The sequence below is a fragment of the Sciurus carolinensis genome, chromosome 11, assembly GCF_902686445.1.
Source record: "Sciurus carolinensis chromosome 11, mSciCar1.2, whole genome shotgun sequence".
Lineage (NCBI taxonomy): Eukaryota > Metazoa > Chordata > Mammalia > Rodentia > Sciuridae > Sciurus > Sciurus carolinensis.
Window position 1 is genome coordinate 108,040,293 of NC_062223.1, and position 20,492 is coordinate 108,060,784.

Sequence of the window (20,492 nt, forward strand, 5' to 3'; positions counted from 1 at the left end):
AATGGTCTGATTCTTGTTAGAGAAAAAAAAAAATGCTTTAGTATTGCCCTAAAAGACAAGCTCTAGGGGCTTGTTGGTGATCAACAACAGCATCTGAGCAGTGGGACAGGTGCTAGAATGTATGTGGACCAGGGCACGTCCCAACAGCGGCACTGGAAATAGTCACCACCCAAGGTGGTGAGGACTGTGGGTCAGAGGATTTTAGATTACATAAAATAATTATCAGTAGCAATGCTTTTTACAAGATTTTTTTTGATAACAGTTTTATTGACAATTTACGTGTCACAATTCAACCATTTAGAATGTACAACTCAATGTTTTTTACTCTATTCAGTTGTGCAACCATCACCACGATTTTAGAACATTATTATTACCTGAAAAAGAAATCCCTGTGCCCTTTAGTTATCATCCAACACCCCTTCCCCAACAACAACTGCATATTAATCTACTTTCTGTTTCTATATTTTCCTATGCTGAACATTCCAGATAAATGGAATCCTATAATATGTGGCCTTTTGTGACTAACTTCTTTTCATTCATATGTTTTCAAAGTTTTAATCAAACTTTTTCCCATTATGAAATAATGTATATTTTAACTTCATGCCATTTCTCTTTCCCACACAAAGTGAATGACCAAGATGTCAAAGGAAAACCAGAGTTGGACAGTAAATTGGTAAAAACAGATTTTACTCAGGAACTATTGCAATAGGGGAATAGAAACTTCAGTATAGAACTGGGCACAATTTCAAATTCTACAAGGAAAAATGGGAATGTATACCTGAAGAGAAGCCCGCAGGGGTGACAGTGGATGAAAAATTACTGACAAGAAATACCAGGCATATGGGGAAGATTCTGCTTAAGGCTAGAAGGGTGATCAGATAGCACCTGGGGGATGATGGAGGATGAGAAGTTTGATATCAAGGTTTCATTGAGGGATTGTGTTCATGCTGACTTGGCAGACTTCTTACTAAAACTGGACTCTAGGATGTGTTCAAGATGGAACCTATTCTGGCTCAGAGGATTTGGGCAAGGACGGAAACATTTTCAAGCACATCACACAAAGCTCTACCCACTGTGCGGATCACTCTTAACCACTGCCTTTCAAGGCTTTGGTGCAACTGCTGCCCTTGTTTAGCCTCCACATGCACACTGAGTCAATCCATTACGAATCAAGCTTGGCGTTGTTCATCAGTTGGTCACGTGGCCCTAAGTGTATAAGAAAGAAGGTACTGATTCAATAGTGTTGAATGACATAGATCCAAGTTTCCTGACCATGCAGCTTGCTGTGATTCTGGTCTGGTTTGTGTTTGATCCTAAATATGTTAATTCCATCTCAAGAAAGAGTTGTGTGTTTGGTGGCTCTGATGGAAACTAACTCATGAAGGGCAATTTTAGCCACATGATCACTTAGTACTTCATCGTCGGGTTCTTCCCCTCTACGAGTGTCCAGTGTCATGTCAGGAATTGTTTATAAAAAGGTACATAATTCCCTACCACAGCTGGAATTACTAAGATCCAGAAACCTGGGGCTGCTTGTGATTCTCCAGCTGGGTCTTGCCATAAACTCCACAAGGTGTCTTTCTCCACCACCAACACATCAAATGCTGATTGTTTGGTTCAAGCAGCAAGGCCACTTCCATCACAATCTGAACCTCCTCACCAATCCCTTTCCTTTTCAAAAAACCCAGTACACAGATTAGAGCAGTATCATCTAGAGTAGATTAAGTTGCCTTCATAACTCATGACAGGAGGTATAAGATGCAACAATTGACTCTTTTCTTTAGATAGAATATCCTGCAACATGCACCTGATCACTTGATTCCTAAATTTTTTTCTCTTGTGGAAGGTTCCTTATGGAAGGTTCCTAAAATATATGTGTCTTTATGAAGGCTTCCATCATAATAGCTACCTGACTAACATGGTGTTGTTTAACAATATAATTGGGCAGGATATTAAAATAGTCCAGGTCTTTGCCCTTTAATAGATGAATGGATAAAGAAACTGTGGTATATATACACAATGGAATATTATTCAGCCATAAAGAAGACTAAACTAATGGCATTTGCAGGTAAATGGATGGAGTTGGAGAATATCATGCTAAGTGAAATAAGCCAATCCCAAAAAAACAAAGGCCAAATGTTTTCTCTGATAAGTGGACGATGATCCATAACAGGGTGTTGGGGGGAAGGTAAGAGAAGAATGGAGGAACTTTGGATTGTGTAGAGGAAAATTAAGGGGGGGAGGGGATCAGGGAAGGAAAGATAGTAGACTGAGACAGACATCATTACCCTATGTACATGTATGATTACATGAATCATCATGGTTGTACATCATGTACAACCATAGAAATGAAAAGTTGTACCCCATTTGTGTACAATGAATCAAAATGCAGTCTGTAAAAATATAAATAAATAAATAAATAAAATAATCCAGGTCTCTTTGACTATAGTATGACAGAAGAGAAATAACAGCCTAGGGCAAAATAGTAAACTTTTTCTGTTGTCCCTTTCATTAGTAGGCAAACTGTTTTGAATATTCTTTTGTGACAGGGATAGGGAAGAATGTATTCAACAAGTCAAAGGTCAGGTCATATGCCATAAACCTGGACCATGTTAATCTACTCTAGCAAAGATACTACACCTCAACTGGTATTAAAATTTGTGCTACTAGTGCTGCAATCAGTTGAGTATGTCTAGTGTTTTCAGGGGCCAGACGGGTGAATTAAATGGAGTTGTGATGAGGATTACCACTCCTGAATCCTAAAATCTCTAAAAGAGCCTTAATATCTACCATCTCCCCCAGAATATAATATTGGTTATTTTGGCCAGGGAAGTTGTGCACGTTCAGAGCCTACTTATTGGCTTTCCCCACAGGCTAATGATCTAATATGGTAATTGTGCCCAATTATCAGCTATGTCTAGTTCAATCATAAACTTGAGGACTGGGTAAATGACCACAGATGAGTCTGTAGATGCATTGGACCCATTGTTAGCTGGACCTAAGTAAAGGTGTCATTTATTTTTTGGTCGCTGTATGCGCCCATTCCTAACAGTGGAACCATAAAGACACTTCAAGACTCTGAATATCATTGTCAACTTAGACTCTGTGTCCAGTGTTTTTTGAAATCTTTGAATATACTCCTTGCCCCAGTATATAGAAAATGACTGTAAATCTCTTTGGTAAGCTATGGAGAAAACATTGCTTTGTATATTTGCTGAGGTGTTATAAGGTTTTCCCTCCTGGGGACCCAACTTTTTCTAAAAGTTCATAGGTTCTGGATCTGAAAACTGGTTTAATTGCAAAAATTTGATGACTGCTATCGACCTCTGTATTATAGTTTGGATGTTGGGGGACCCCAAAGACCCATGGGTTAAAGTCTTGATCCCCAGGTGGTGCTATTGGGAGGCTTAGGAGGAGGTCTTTAGGTCACTGGGGGCAAGTCCTTGAAGGGTATTATAGGACATCAGCTTTTTTTGGGGGGAGGGGGTACCAGGGATTGAACCCAGTGGTGCTTAACAGTGGGTCACATTCCCAGGCCTTATTAGTATTTTGTTTAGAGACAGAGTCTCGCTGAGTTTCTTTAGGATCTTGCTAAGTTACTGAGGCTAGTTTTGAACGTGTGATCCTTCTTCCTCTGCCTCCCAAACCACTGGGATTATAAGCATGCACCACTGTGCCAGGTTCTTCTTTTTTCTCCTGCTTCCTGGCCATGAGATAAGTTCTGCCATGCATTCCTTATCTTTACCACCTGGCATGTCCACCACAGGCCCAAAGCAATGAGTATGACTGATCTTAGACTAGAACCTCCAAAATTGTGAGCCAAAATAAACCTTTTCTAAGTTAATTATCTCAGGTATTTTGTTATAGCAACAGAGAGCTATTACATTCCTGATCATACATTCTTGATTTCTTTAGATGATATACATTAAGTATGCCAATTTGGTTGCCCACCTATTTCACAATAGAGATACAACAGGATAGGGTTCTTCAGAAAGGCAGAGCCAATAAAATGTTTATTATTTAAAGATATGTATTATATGGAATTGGCTCCCATGAGGCAACTGGAGTTTCACTCTTCACTTGGGAGCTGACAAGTCCAAAATCTTCAAAGTGGGTTGGCATACCGTAGAGTCAAGAGAGCTGATACTGCAGCCAGACTCCAAAGGCCATCTACTATTAAACCAAAAAGAGCCAATATTGCATATAAAGTCCAAAGGTAGTCTTCTGGAGAATTCCCTCTTTCTCAGGAGAAGCTAGTCATTTTGTTCTATTCAGGTCTTCAACTGCTTGAATGAGGCCCACTCACATTACAGAGAGTAACATGCTTTACTCAAAGTCCACCAATTTAAAAGTTCCTCTCATCCAAAGACACTCTCACAGAAACACCCAGAATAATTATTGACCAAATATTTCAGGCACCTCATGACCCAACTGAGTTGACAAATAAAATTAGACATCACATAAATCTGGAGGACATCAAGCTAAATGAAGTAAGACACAGAAAGACAAATACCTCATATTCTTTTCATATGTAAAATCCGAAACAATCAAACTCACAGAAACTAAGCAAGGAATGAAGGTTACCAGAGGTTAGGGGTTGAGGGAATGGAGAGATGTTGGTCAAAGGATACAATGTTTTAGTTAGACAAAAGGAATACATGAGAAGTACTAGAAGTGATGGGTATGTTGATTAGCTTGACTTGGTCAATCCATATTTTATACAGATATCATAGCATCATTTTATACCCCATATATACATATAATTTATCAATATTCAATTTTTCAAAACTAGTCACACAGATGTCATGTTCAATGACTGTCTCCATAACTCTGTTCAATGACTGTCTCCATAACTCTGCAGATTCATTATCCCTGATGCCCCCTGAACTTGACATACATTGTGGTTTATAAGTGTTGCACCTAACCTGTTTTATTGCCTCTCCTATCAGAAAGTGCTGGAAGCCATCTATGAACCATGTGTGTGAACTGAGTAATGTTCAAGCCATAGGCAGGGAAGTCACTGTCTTGGAATCTCCCAGGCAGAAACCCCCTGGTGTGAGTCCTCCCGCTTCATGCTGGCACCCTGACCTACCAGCTGCTCACGGCTCAAGTTCAAGCACAGCCTTCCTGAGATGGGTGTAACCTGCCAAACGCCAATCAACCTGTTTACTGCAAGACCCCTGCCACACCAAGAAATAAGCGCTACAGCGAAACAAAACTCCTCCCACTGAAACCTTATCCCTGCCTTTAACCTACTCCCCCTTAAATAAAGAATTGGGGTCTTTTTCAGTTGGTCAGTTCCAGTTCCTATCAGGACTGGAAGATCCATCAGGAGCTCGCTTTTTATATCTACTCTTTGGTTTTGTCTTTAATCTTTTACTGATTATTTCAGACTTTTCATTTTCTCAGGTGACTCACACCTCCTGAGCAGGAACCTGTTCTGTTGGGGTGCTGGTCACTCTGTCATAAGAAAGCCCAGTTCTATCATGACCTCTCCTATCTTCGGCCCCAACCTAAAAAAGAGAGCCACGACTGACTACCTTGATGAATGACACAGATGCTCCCCTTACCAGGACATTCCTTATTGTCTAGGTAAATGAGTGTATCCTCTAGGTCTTTCTGAAATACGTAATCTGGAGAAGTTTCCACTTTACATGTATGCCCATTTAGCATGCTCACTGCTCTTACCTTTTAACTCTGTCTTCTACTATTCATCATGGCAGTTCTAGCATTACAACTTCATCTTAGGGTGGACAACTGGTTTCTATGTTGTCAGAAGGCATGCTGGGAGAAAGTCAGCGCTGTCTTCTGGGGTTCTTGCCAGAGTATTAAATCTAATATTCCTGCAAATGTTTCCAAATCAATAAAATTTCTCTTATTCAGACTTATACATTGGTCTGCTGGTCAAGTACCTTCTGAAATCCATGGCATGCATAATCTCCCAGCACATATGGACAGTCTTGGAGCTCCTTTTAGATTAGTCTCTTTCCTCCCCTATATGGCCCAGCTCTTTTTCTTCTTCTTCTTTTTTTTTTTTTGTACTGGAGATTGAATCCAGGGTCACTCTTTTACAGAGCTATACACACACACACCCACCCTTTTTTGTTTGTTTGTTTTTTGTTTTTTGAGACAAGTTCTCACTAAGTTGCTTAGGTCTTCGCTAAATTGCTGAAGCTGGCCTGGAACTTGCAATCCTCCTGCCTCAGCCTCCTAAGTAACTGAAATTACAGGCGCAGACCACCTTGCCAGGCACAGCATATTCTTGATTAAGTTCTATTCACTTGATGCTAGTTTTAGGTCTAGCTGTCAGAAGAGGCACATGCTGTTTTGCACGGGAAAACATCTCTGCATCATCAATAAACAAGGTAGACACTAGTTCTTAATGTGGAAGTAGGGGATTCTTCAAGTTCAAAGGATTCAAAGAAATTCCTTGTGATTCAAGATTTTTTAAAAACATTTTTTATTTAAAATATAAGTATTTTTGTCAATGGATCTTTTATTTTATTTACTTATATGTGGTGCTGAGTTATCAAACCCAGGGCCTCACACATGCCAGGCAAGCACTCTACCACTGAGCTACGACTCCAGCCCTGTGATTCAAGATTTTTAGGTAATTAGCTTTGCTGTCCTTACCCCACATGTCAGATCCCATTTTTCCCAGTCAGGGCCTCTGATGTTGGCATAGAAGACCTGCCATTTAGGGAGTATAACTGTCTTTGGAGTTAAGCTATTCTGATGATTGAGTCTTGAGCCTGGACCTTACCTTTCTCTGTCCTTCTATATAAGAGATTAAAGCCTGTTTGTAAGTTACCAGACAGAATTTCAAAGTTTCCAACTGGCAATAATTGCTTTTGACATTTCTTGTCTCTTTCTTATGTTTAGAGATAGCCTTCCAATATAATTGTCCTTATAACTACTATAGTTACCCCCTTAGTTAGTTCATATTCCTCCTCACAAGCCTTAGATACCACCTCAGATGATGCATTCCCTTCCACCAGACAGCACACAGTTTCCCACTGGAAGTGCTAACAACCTATGATGGTGTCCTCATCACACAGGTAAAAAGTAGTTCAGTCCCCAAACTTCTTTGTATCTACTCCTTTGCCAGAACCCTCCTGGTAGCAACTGCCATAGGATGGATCTCCAGGAGCTGAGATGGCCTGCCTTTATTCCTTTTCATTGATAAGTTGTCAGATCTGGGGCTCCCAAAAGGGTTGTGACCTGGGGTAAGGCAGCACTCTGCAGTTAAGGTAATTCCCATGGGAACTGGCTACTGAAATGTTGCCTGACAAAAGCATTCCCAGAAGCCTGGGCAACAAATCCTCCACAGAAGTGGGGTCAGGGTAGGGTATCACAGTGTTCACCTTAGAAGTTTTGAAGTTAAAGGAAACTAAGGATACATCAGAATTCTTATGTGACTATAACAATTATGTCATTATCAGGGGAATTCAAATATTAAACAATGATTTTAAAATACTGTTATTTTTAGGTGTGATGATAATATTACTGTCACATTTTCCAAAAGAGCTCTTATCTTTTAGAGATAGATACTAACATTTTATAGATAAAATGCTATGCTATCTGGAATTTGCTTCAAAATAGTATATTGGGATGTGAGTGACTGAATTGCTGGTACATGTAGAAGACAAAATAATGCTGCCCTCCCCCAGATGTCCATGCCTAATACCCAGAATCTATGAATATGTTACCTTACACAGCAAAAGGGACTTTGTAAATGTGATTAAGGATTGTGAGGTGGGGAAAGTGTCCTGGATGATCCAGGTGGGCCCAAATAAAATCACATGAGTACTCATAAGGGGGAGGCAAAAGGGTCAAAGTAAGAGAAAGGGCGAAGACCACATGACTATGAGGGAGTCAGAGCCAAGAAAGAGATGGCAACACAGCTGGCTTTGAAGATAGCAAAAAGAGCCACCAACCAAGGAATTTGGGCAGACTCAAAGCGAGAAAAGGCAAGGAGCAGATTCTTCCCTGAAGTCTTAAGAAGATATGCACTTCTGACACCTTGATTTTAGATTCTGACCTGTAGAACCATAAGAGAATACATTTTTATTGTTTTAAATCTTTCAGTTTAGGGTGAGTTGTTAACAGCAACAATAGAAAACTAATACTATAGACATATGGAGTTCCATTGTGCAATTTTTTCTAATTTTGTCAATTTTTCCATGATAAAAATTTTAAAAACATAAATGTTGGAAAAGTAAATGCAATATGGTCAACCTGTAGTTGGGCAAATCCTTTTTTGAAAAAATTATTTTTGTTGTTTTTCCACATTTTACCTCCCATTTTTAATTGACTCATCACTTTCTGTAAAAAAAGATCATCATAATATTTTGTTGGAATTTTATTGAAAATACTGATTAATTTGGGAGAAATATCAAAGGTAAGTGCAACAGGATGTTCCTGTTAGTTGGAGCTGATTTTTGTGTGTCTAGTGGTCAGGTTCAAGTTATGGCCCCTTCTAAACTGCAGGAGTGGAAGGGAAGTCTGTTGTTCTCTGGCAGTCCTACCCATGACAGAGTGAGCAAATTTATTGAGAAGAGAGAGGAAAAAATGACCATCTTCCCTTTCAAGATATATTCTCCCATATAGCTTTACTACTTCAATGTAAATATTTTAAGCCCTATTTGTTCTCTTGTGCTTGTTCTCAATTGACTTATAATTAGCATTTCTAATTAATTATATTCTCTGAAATCACCAATAATTGTAGATAGCTGACTAAATGATGGAGCTTAATGGAGCTGAAGAACATAAGCAGAACTGATCCTGCTTCAAAACTGAAGCAGGCCCTAGAGATTAACAAAACAATATAAAAAGTGAGGGGGCCAAAGTAAAAGAGAGAAAGTGGCAACATTTAGCTATTAACGTTGATGTGACCTCATTGCCCACACTTATGAAGCCTGGAAATATTTTAATTTCGTAAGTAATAGTTTACTAAGCAAAAAATACAGGATACATTCTTTGTACTGTAACTATTAGATAGCTTTGACACAGTAAAAATATCTCATATAGCAACCTACTTCAGATTTAATTCAATGGAGAAATTGAGTTTCATGTAGAAAGTAAATCTCTAAATCCTATTACTAAAATATTTTCATATAGTCCATCCTTATCTTGTAAATTGTCTGAACTGAATTTAAAAATTAAACTATACAAAACTTTTAAATGATAGTAGTTTGAATTATTACAAAATTTAAAAATAAAATTCTAATTAGACAAAGTCTCCAAATGATAGCATGAATAAAGTGTTGTAACTGGCCAACAGCTGCTAATTTTTGTTTTTTCTACTTAATGCTAATTAGACAAGATAATATTGCTTGTTTTTCTCTGGTATTGGACAAGTGAATAATTATTTTGTGCAATTATGAATAATGAAACGAGTATTAGAAGTGGTGTGTACGTGAATCAGTCTGAAATACCCTTTAAACCAAGTCAACGTGACCTCAGATGGTACCTCCTGCCTTGGTAGTTGTTCACCAGTGAGGAAGCAATTGAAGAGAGTTTGAACATGTTTCATCTCAGCTGCTGCAAATCCAACAGTGGCCACTGGAGGATGTACAAGGGTAAAGAGTCTGGCATTAAAAACTGTGCCTTACCTTCTCTTTCTGTGGAGACATTCTAGCTGCTTCATAATTTATTTACTGGGCCAGGAAAGGACAAGGGGTGAGCCTGATTTAGGCACTGAAGCAAATAGGTTCAGAAGATAAATAAAGAGGTCCAATAGAAATATCAGACCACCTAGAACCATTTCTGGTTTAACTATGCCTCTCCTGTGGGAAGAGAGTTAGGGTACATCTTGAGAGTAAGGCAGGGGAGGTCCACAGTTGTGGACAAAGGACAGAGAGGAACTAGAGTCTGTCTTTGATGAAGAAGCCACAAAGAAAACCAGAAGAATCAGATCTGAAAGAGATGGTTCTGCCTTGCAGGATGAGAGAATCATACCCGAAGTCTTTTTGCCTGTTTTCTTTGATGTTTTTTCTCTGAAACCATTCAAACAAGATGAGCATTTGATCATAATTCAGAAAGCCTGTATTTAGTCTTAATTCTGTCAATTGACTACATTACAGTAGAAGATAATCAGACCACAAGGAAGTCACAGATTGCAAGTTGGTCAATTCAATGAGTTGGTTAAAATATGTTTGTTTTAAAAATTTTATACCTAATTAGTGGTTTTTGAAGGATTGATAAGATTGAGGCTGGGGTTGTGGCTCAGTGGTAGAGTACTTGTCTAGCATATGGGCAGCACTGGGTTCGATTCTCAGCACCACATGTAAATAAATGAATAAAATAAAGGTCCATCAACAGTTTAAAATATTTTTAAAAAAGGAATTGATAAGATTGGTGTATGAGATGTTATTTTGCAATATTTTTAATCTTTGGACAATTATGCCACTTTTTAGCATTCAGGGGTTGTTTCCAGTTATATAAACAGAATATTATAAGGTCTGTATTATTAAACTCATTCTTGACTAGAAAATGTAATTGAAGCATTAGCTTCAGGCATTGGTTAATAGTTGTTAATAAATTTAAAAAATGGGTGACTATTTAACAGTTACTTTGAGAAGCCTAACCCCCAAGCTAGTCATTAAAATTTGTGCCCCAGAACTCTCAGTATTCCAAGTAAGAACATGCTTTCACTGGGTTCCCTCATCTAGCAAGGATCGGGAGAAATCCAAGAAACTTGTGAATTTTGAAGTAATAGTGCCCTTCCCAGAAGGGGAAATGTTGGGGAACGATATTGGTCAAATTCTATTGTTATAGTGTGTACATGTATGCATATGTTACAACGAATCCTACCATTATGTACAACTATAATGCACCAATAAAATATATGAAAAAATTTAAAAAGGGTCCCTTCCCCATCTTTCACACTTTTGGCTACAGCAAAGAAGAGGGGACCTTAGGACTGATGAGATGAGCAACCCTCCCTGCCACAACACACACACACACACATCTGTTTTTCCACTGTCAGGCAAAACTCACTATGTCCTTAGCCTTGTTATATCAGTCTCCATAGGAGATTAGATTACCTCTAAGACACCCTCATTCAGGGACACCTAGGCATGTTCTCCCTTAAGACTTTATCTACCTTTGCCTAACTTCTGTGCCTCTGGACAGGTAGTAAAATCCTCTGTATCTGTGAATTCTTAACAGTTCCTTTACTTTCTTGTTGTACATGAATTTTGTTTTGGTCCCCTGAAGTCCCTTTTTTTTTTTTTTTTTTTTTAATGTATCTCTCTCACAAGAAGGCCTATGTAGCACTGGGTCTGGAGTTCATGTGTCTTTGCTCCCGCTACCACTTCCACATTATTCTCCCTGTTTCACTGAAAACACTCATCTTGAGTCTTCTTTGTTAATGGAATAACCATCTGTTAACCCTCCTAGTCTCAGACATGTACTGACTCTCCAGGGCATATGCCCTCATTCCTTAATGAATTTAGGTAGGTCCTGACTCCACTATCATTTTCTTCAACACTATTCCTGATATAATTCTTAGTGATTTCAATATCTGTGTAGTGGATTATTAATGTTTGTGATTTAGTAAGGTTTTGCTTGAAAGCAGAGTCTGAGACAAGGATTTGAGATACCAGAGGCTTATTTGGAAGGAAAGTAAGATAGGGAAGGAGAAAAGGTCTCTGTAATGGTGTGCCATGAAGGTCATGCCATGGACAAAGGGGACATGAGTACACTGAGACCTTTGGGAACCATCCTGAGTGCCTTACAATATTATCTACCAAAGACCAGAGAATGGAGCATTTACTCACTGGCTTCTCACCCTACTGCTGGAGGGATGTTCCCTGAAGCATTTTTTTCCTCTTATTTTGCTGTACTTGCCCATGAATCTTGAAGGCTCCCAGGCCTTGGAGAAGACTCTGAGGTGAAAGAAGAAAGGAGAGTTTCCCTCTTTAAGTGGGAAGCTAATAGGGGGAGACTGCACTAATGTAGAATACTGATCATAGCTTTGGTTGAAATCAGAGGTAGGTCAAGAGGTATGACTATACACCAGAGAAATCTGAAATGCCTAGCTTCTCAGTTCCCTGATCTCATTTCCAAGTTTCTGTCTACCCTACCTCGGCTACTCTCTCCCTTGATAATATGTTAGCCCTTAGTCATTACCAATGGGTGCCACCAATCAACAGCCTGTGCTCCATTTCACTCACCTATCTTTCCAACCCTGTTCCTCTTGTTTCATGATCCAACAATCCTTAGATCTTCACCTGCATATGAAATACTTTGATCCTACCATCTTTTCATAGTTCTTCACCCTTCTAATTCAGCTTAAATTTGATGGTCAATTCATTGTCCTAACTCCCTTGTTTATATGTTCAACTACCTCTGTCTTTCTCCCTCAACAAAACCCGAACCTTAAGTACATCCTATTTTATACCTATTTGGTGCCTGCACTTCGGTAGGTAGACATGGCTTCAGAATTAAATAGATTCTACCACTTACAAGGTGTAAGACTTTGGAAACATTATTAAATTACTGAATCTTAGTTTCCTTATCTATGTTGAATGGTCTCAATTATAATTTGGAACAGCTAGACTCAAGTTGGCACTTAAAATTGGCCTGAGCAAAGACTTAATGTGCAAATGATTGTCTTGGAGGCAATATGGAGAAGGCAGTTACTGCTGAGATGTACTCTTCTAAGAAACACAACTAATGCACAGACAATGCATTGCACTCCCTGAAACAGTAAGGAAGGATCTGGTTTAGAAGTAAGAACAGAAATTGATATAAGGATACTGTAAAATTCCAGTTGGGTTAGGTTTAGGTTTGGGTTTAGGGTTAGCCCCTGTAGGTCTTCCTGGTAATAGGCAGTGGTACAGTTTTTTAAGATGGACTCTTTTTCTCCCTGTGGTACTCAGAGGCCCAGGAGGCTCTGATGCCATCTTCCTTCAACTCTTGGGTCTGCCTGCTCCATGTTCTCCAAAATCCAGTGAACTCTTGGTGCCTCATCTAGTTTTTTGTTTTTTTTTTTCACCAATTCTCCAATTGATACATAGTTTACTGATTTAACTTTGCATACTTTCTTGCTAAGTGCAAACATTTTTAGTGTTTATGGCCTCTTAGAAATAAAAAAAAAAAAACTTTATAACTATTGTGCTTCAAATGGTTTTCAAGAGCCTATTTCGGAAGTAACAATCCTAAACATCCTGGAGGCAATGGATGCATTAGGTCAGTAATCGTTGAAATTTCTGTAAGTGAAAAAAAATAAGCATGAAAACATTTTTCAGTAATTTATATTATACTGCTGAGTGAAAAGAAAGGATGTTAAAGAGTATAAGTAGTATGCCATCATTTGGGGGAAAAGGAAAAAAAAATGCACATAGGAATGCTTACCGATGCACAGAACGTCCTAGGGATTCATAGCATCTGTGGTTGTCTCCAAGAAGGAAGAATGGATGCTGGATTTATAGAGAAAGGGAGGCTTATTTATTTCTTTATTCCCACAATATTTAATCATAAAACATTTCAAACATACAGACAAGCTGAAAGAATTATACACAGGGAACACTAGTATTTAACACACAGACTCTGTCATTAACATTTTGACTATATTTGCTTTATCAATCTTTCTATTCAACCATCAATCTACCTTATTTTTTGATACACTGAAAAATAAATTATAAATATAATTTCACTTAACCCCTACATTCTAGATTATGGACACAATTAACTGAATTTCAAATTGTGTTTACCATATTTTCTTTTGAATGAAATGCATCCATATTAAGTATACATTGGTTGAATTTTGACAAATGAATGAAACTGAATAACCCAAATTCCTATCATAATACTGTATAGAACATTACATCACCTCAGAAAGCAGGAGGCCTCTTTTGATTGTATTCCATTTAGTATCTTCAGAATTTTGTACCATATATTTGTGTTCTCTACTTTAAAAGTAAATATTTAAGCATCTTAAATATTTAGACTTTTTTAGCCAGGCATGATGGCACATACCTGTAATCCCAGTGACTTGGGAGGCTGAGGCAGGAGAATCCCAAGTTCAAGGCCAGCATGGGAAACAGAAAGACCCCTCTCAAAATTCAAACTTTTTTAAAAAAAGGATTGGGGATGTATCCAGTGGTAAAGTGCCACAGGTTCAATCCCCAACACAGGAAAAAAATATGTAATACATATACACGCATATTTTTATAATGATAGACCACTGAATCTAAGTTAGATGAGAAGCAAAGCAAAAACAGGAGGAGATACATGATGAGGAAGTGATAGATGACAATGGAATGAACTCATTGAGGTTAAAGAGTTGTAGTGGTGGTGTTACCAGACAACTGTTTTCACTAGACACTGGGATGTTGGAATGGCGTTTCCAAAAGTAGTCATTAAGGTTCAGTTATAAGGGTCCATTCATAAGGAATGGGTGGCTTGGATGAATGAAGATTAAGATATTAGTTCCCCTCCCTACTATATCTCAAGTGCATAGTGTATTTTTCCCTTGTAGTATTTAGATCTACAATACAATAAGTAATATAGCTATCTCTCATGGTCCACATGAGATTGATTTAAGGATCTGCCAGGTTACCAAAATCCTCAGAAGACCATGTCTCTTACATAAGATGGTGTAGTATTTGCATATAATCTACACACATATTCCTGTATAGTTTAAATCATCTCTACTTTATTATGATACCCAATAATAATGTGAATACTATGTAAATAACTATTTTACTGTATTGTTTAGCCGATAATAACAAGGGGTAAGTCAGTATACACACAATTTTTTCCCAATTATTTTTCATTCATGGTTGTTTGAATCCACATACATGGAACTCACAGATAAGGGGGGGGGTCAAATGCATTCGAGTAACTATGCTTAATATTTGGCTCCCTTCATAAGCTCCAAGAAGGCAGGGGTCTTCTCTGTTTTATTTAATCCTGTATTTCCAGCACCTAGCACATATAGAATTGGATTCCTTAAGTAGCCTTACCTCTTTGTTTTGCTTTACTCCAGAGCTTATTTACTTCTACATATTATGAAAGTGTGAACAAATACTGTTTTTAAACCTGCATAATACAATACCAGGTACGTATGTTCCCTTCCTTAGGCCAATGTTTTGTGGTCTGAAGGGATAAAACTAGGGGACTACGGTTTAGGAATATTCTAGGGTAATTTTCCTTCAAGAAATCCAATTAATATTCATCCCCTAATCTTTAATAGAACATTTAAGTGCCAGTCATTTAAATGAGAACTGTTAAGAGTTAATATGTTTGTGCATCCCTCATTCAACAGTTATTTACAGGTTCCTTCTCTGTGCCAGTTATCACTGAAGGCAACTGTTATGAGTCTTGCATGATAATGTATCTCATCTCCCTTAACCCGCAGACCCTAGGTCTGGGGCCAGCGGCGAGGGGTAAGGGGGTGAGGGATGAGGGGTGAAGGGTAAAGAGTGAGGGGGTGAAGGGTGAGGGGTGAGGGTGAGGGTGAGGGCTAGGGGAACGTCCGGTCCTGCCAGCAGAGGGCGCGCCCACGCCCTACGGACCCAGTAGGCTTCTAGGCTCCCTCGCTCGCTCCCGAGCGCGCCCCCGCCCGCCACATCACGTGATGCGGCCACAGAACCTGAGCTGCCGGGCCTAAGCTGAGTTAAATTCGTTGCCGGTGGCCGCTGTGGGTGCAACCACAAAGGCTAATCCGAAGGAGTGGGGGGGTCCGGTGGAGTCGATGCTTCCTCCTCCAAGTCAGGTCGGCTCCCGTTACCTTCTCACCATTTGCCGCTCCTGTCTCTTTGAGCATTTGCATGAGTTCTTTCGTGTGGGGAAGCTCCAGTGACCATGTAGGGGGAAAGAGCAAGGAATTTCCGGTGCCTGGGACGAGGTCAACGCTGCCGGCACGCCGCCCGAGTGCCCCGAACACCCCGGGTACGGGCCACTGGGCCCGTGGGCCCTGGTGGGAACTCAGGCCTCCGGTTGTGGCCTGGCCCGGAGCGCCACGAATTCTCGCCTCCTCTCGCGAGAGTCTAAGTTGAAGGAACATGGCGACGTCTAATCTGTTAAAGGTAAGACCCTTACTCCAACCTGGGTTTTACTCCATGGTTGCCGGGTTCAGCTCTTCGGGAACGGCTCGGCTCAAGTTCAGTGGCGAAATGTGGGAGTGTTCCGGGGTTGTCTGCTGGAAGGGAAGCCGCGGTGGCTGCGCCGAGGACCGGAGTGCGGTGCTCTGGCCTTGGGGTCGAGAGGCTTTGGTGGTCCCTCCCCTCTGGCTGACGGGTGTGTGAAAAGCCCTGCTGAGGGCTGGCGGGGAGCGGTGTTTTCTAGGGACCAGCTCCGGCTGGGAGCGAGAGATGAATAGTTGCTATGTCCTGACCAATTGGGCCATTTTTTCTCTTAGGTTCTGTTTGTTCTGAAGCAAGAGTCTGGGACGCTTAACAGGAAAATCCAAGAAAATTCTGCCTAACAGATCTCAGTGACTCTACCCCAGCTCCTCAATTTCAGTTCTTATTCTGTCTGCACGAAATGCGAGTCAGACAGCAGTGCCTCCCACTCCACCCTCTTTCTCCCTTTTCTGCATGCTACACCTTCCCTTCTATTCTCTCATTCTTGACTTCCTATCCCCCTCCTTTTCCTTAAGAGGCTGTTCCCCAACCTTCACCCCCATTAGAGGACATCACCAAACGACAGCGAATTAGTACTATTATATCCATCGTTTTAGGAAAGTTCTTATCAAAAAACACATTTAAAATTTTATATAGCAAGAGAGGTCTAGGCCCAGAGGGGCAGATTCTCCATTGAGTTAAAAAGTTTGGAGGAGAATGAGGAAGACATGGAACTATTCTGCTCTTTAGTATCTTTTGCCTTAACAGTACTGTCTGAAATGGGAGTAGTGATTACCTCTAAGACCCCATCATTACGTCCTCAGGCAGGGTGAATAGATATTAGAAAAATAATAGAATAGAAAAATATATTGAAGTGTACTGAAACCTCACTGTCATATCTTCTTCTTTTTTTTTTTTTTAACTTTTACTTTACTTATTTTTATGTGGTGCTACTGAGGATGGAACCCAGTGCCTCACACGAGCTAGGCAAGCGCTTTTTCACTGAGCTACAGCCCTAGCCCCCTGGCATATCTTCTTTAAGCTATTAAATTAGCTGCCTAATTGCAGTCTTACATTTTTTTTTTTTTTTTCTAGTAACGGGGATTGAGAGCCACATCCCCAGCCCTATTTAGTATTTTATTTAGAGACAGGGCCTCTCTGAGTTGCTTAGCGCCTCACTTTTCTGTGACTGGCTTTGAACTCACGAATAAAATGATCAAATTTTACGAACAGAAATGTATCTATCACCTTTTACCTAGCACTACACTCTGATTTTCTACCACTTAGGAGCTGTGTGCCAAGTTTCTTAATCTCTTGTGCCCAAATTTCCTCATCAGTAAAATGAAATTAGCAATAACACCTATTGTGAGCAAGCACTGTAATTAAGTAAACTTATGTAAAGTGAGTGTAACTGTGCCTGGCACTCAATTAGCATACAATACAGTAAATTACTAGGACTGATGTTCCTGTTTCTTTAAGAAAACTAATCCACAGGAATTTACTTTCTTTTGTAACAGTATAGGAAAGTTTTAATGTATTAGTTCAGAAAGAAAATTTAACTTTTGAAATTATTGTATCCATGTGTTTATGTGGGCAGAAATGATTTGATTCCTTATTCTTTGTGAATTTTTTAATCATTGATTACTTGGATATAAGGCAACATCTCCTCTCCCACACACAAATTCTCTGTCAGAAAAGAGCAAGTTGCTATTCTCTGTACAAAGCCTCACAAAGAATTTTTTGGAAGAGGTATAAACCTAAAACTACTTCCATCAATTGCTAGTTAAGTGGTTACCTTATAGAGATTATGAGTTTATATCTACAGCATATACCTATAGAGGGTTTGTGTTGGGGGAGAGAGGAACCTGCCTGACAGTATAGAAAATGGGCACTTAGGGTTTAGGGTAGAAAGATGACAAGGAAATTAGGGGCAGCTCACTCTTGATATAGCCCTTATCCTCTCTTTTCCTTCTAATGTGTAATCTGAATTTCTTAAATAAATCTCTGCTAGTGCCTTTTTTTCTTTTAAGTGCTTTAACTTAAACAACTTTTAAATAACTTTCATAAATAAAAGGAAGGTGATAATGCATTGAAAATGAGTGACTTCATCATGCTAGTAAACTTGAGGACAGATGCCAAAAATACTTTGGAAAATTTTCAATAAAATTATTTTATGAAATGTTGACTATAGGAAAAAGCAGAATTTCTAAATGAATATTATATAACACGTGATTTTAAATATGTATAACTTATGTTATATAGTGGCATTACAAATAGACATTTGGTTCTGTTATCACCAAAAGTTTATATATTCAAGTTGGCCGGAAAAGTTTTTTCTCATCTTATTGGGAAGTGGGAGGGTTGCCTCATACTCATACATTAAAAAGTACTAATCATAGAGTGGGAAGACTGAAGGTTATCTTCTGGAAGAAATGTAGTGAGAACCTGCCAGGTCTAGAACGTAATTTGTAGCCTCATTTAAATGCAAGACTGTTGGTACCTTGAATAGAGACAGGTCTGTCAGCAAAGTGACCAAATTAGCCTCATTTCCTTTATTGACAGGATTTGTGGACTGGTTTATTAGTGAGATGCTGTTGACATTGTGCAATTAAATTACACCATAGCACATTTGACAAATTGATCATGTCCAGTGGTCAAATAGAGAAATAGAGAAATGAGAATATATTTAGAATTTGATTCATTATGAATTAAACAACTTTACATGGAAAATGATGAATAATAAATCATCATCAACCCTAAAGGGTGCCCTTTAGTGTCCTGCTGAAAGTATACATCTTTACTTGTTTACCAGTAACTTGGAGGAAATCAAATTTATTGAATTTGTGAATGACAGAAAAGGTCAAAGAAATAGCTAATATGTTTTGAAAGGTAAGATTCAAAACTTTCTTGATGTGAAACTTTTAAGTTGGAACCCAATGCAATAAAAAGCACCAAATTTTTTAATATTGAAAATTTTTAAATATTAAATTAAAAATTAAAATATTTAAAAATTTGGAAGATGGTTGTAATAATTGTACTTTGTTTAAAGCAAGTGGACTGAGGCTGAATCTGGGAATTCTTTTGGGTATACAAAGATTTGTGTAGTACATTTTGACATATACAGTTGTCAACTACTCAGAGGGGTTTATGTCTCTAAAACCTTTTCCATATTGCTGCTTTATCATGCTTTTTCTTTATTGTGTTTTTATAGAACACTTTTAGTAATCTGATTTGACAGTTTTACCTTGTTACTTCTAACATATAATTCTGCTTGCTCCTTTTCTTTTGCAGTTATCTGGGCCATCAGTGCTCATTTTCTTCATTTCTGGTTGATTATCCTACTTCAAAAAGCAACTTTTCAACCCCCCCCCCCCCACTGATCCTTACTCTCCTTAATTCTAGCCCATTAGTTTACTTAGCTATTGGAAGTGTCCTTAATTACATTGGTCAACATCACAAATTTTTCAGTTTCCTAATATCTTACTGTTTTTCCATGCCACCTCCTAAATTGCCTTCTTCCCTCTGTTCTTGCTTGGTCCTCATTTTACCCCCTGAACTTGATGGCATGTTCCCTGTTCCCCCCCCCCCTTCTATGCCAGTAAGAAAAGTTCATGTATTTCTTCTTATAAACATAATGTGTGCTCTGCTTCTGTCTCAAACTTTTGCTCTTTTCTCTTTATTCACTGTCACAGTTCTTGAAAAAGCAACCCCCATTTGCTGCCTTTATCATTCTTCACCTTTTTCCTTAATTTACCCCACCCAATTATGTTGAAGCTGTCAAGTCTTCAGTGTGCCAGCAATCTTCTGATTTGCCAAGAGATTCTTCTTTGATAACATTCTTCCTATCTTCTGATACTATGGCTCACTTCCTCTGCTTTTCTTTTCTTTTTTTTCTTTTTGTGACAGTATACTCTCCTTGATCTACTGTCTCTCAAATCACTTGTGTTTTTCTGACCTCCCTCCCTTCCCCCCAACATAATTATTTCTCAGAATTTAATCTTCAGCTCTTTCCTATCTTTGTACTTTTTTTCTGGGACAATCTTAACTCCCATGATTTCACTATTTTTATCTCTTAGTGCTGATCTGAGCTCTAGACCAAAACACAGTTCTGACCATATCACTTTCCTGCTTAGATACCGGTGATGGTTCAAATTCTTTGAGCTCTTTCCAGCTGGGTCTTCTTCTCCTTAATTATCTTTCGCTCTCACACACTCCTACCTCGCTGGTTATTTGTTGACTCACTAGCATGGTAGAAGTTGTCTTTTTCCTGTAACTAACTCTACCTCTCTCCTAACTAGATGTAGAGAGATAGACTGATAAGGTGAGTGGTATATAATCAATCCACAAGAGAAATCCAAATTTTAAAGTGAAATGTGAAGCATGGTTTTTCTCAGTGGAAAATTTTATCCTTTAGAA

The 20,492-nt window shown here is 38.9% G+C and overlaps 1 protein-coding gene across 1 annotated transcript in view; it reads left to right on the plus strand.

Moving 5' to 3' along the window:
- Window positions 1-15,580: 15,580 nt before the first annotated feature.
- Window positions 15,581-20,492, plus strand: part of Cul5 (cullin 5) — an 89,148-nt gene continuing 84,236 nt past the window's right edge. The window contains exon 1 of the mRNA XM_047517081.1: window positions 15,581-16,040. Coding sequence (XP_047373037.1) covers window positions 16,017-16,040 — 24 coding nt within the window. The 5' untranslated portion in view covers window positions 15,581-16,016. The remainder of the gene's footprint in view (window positions 16,041-20,492) is intronic.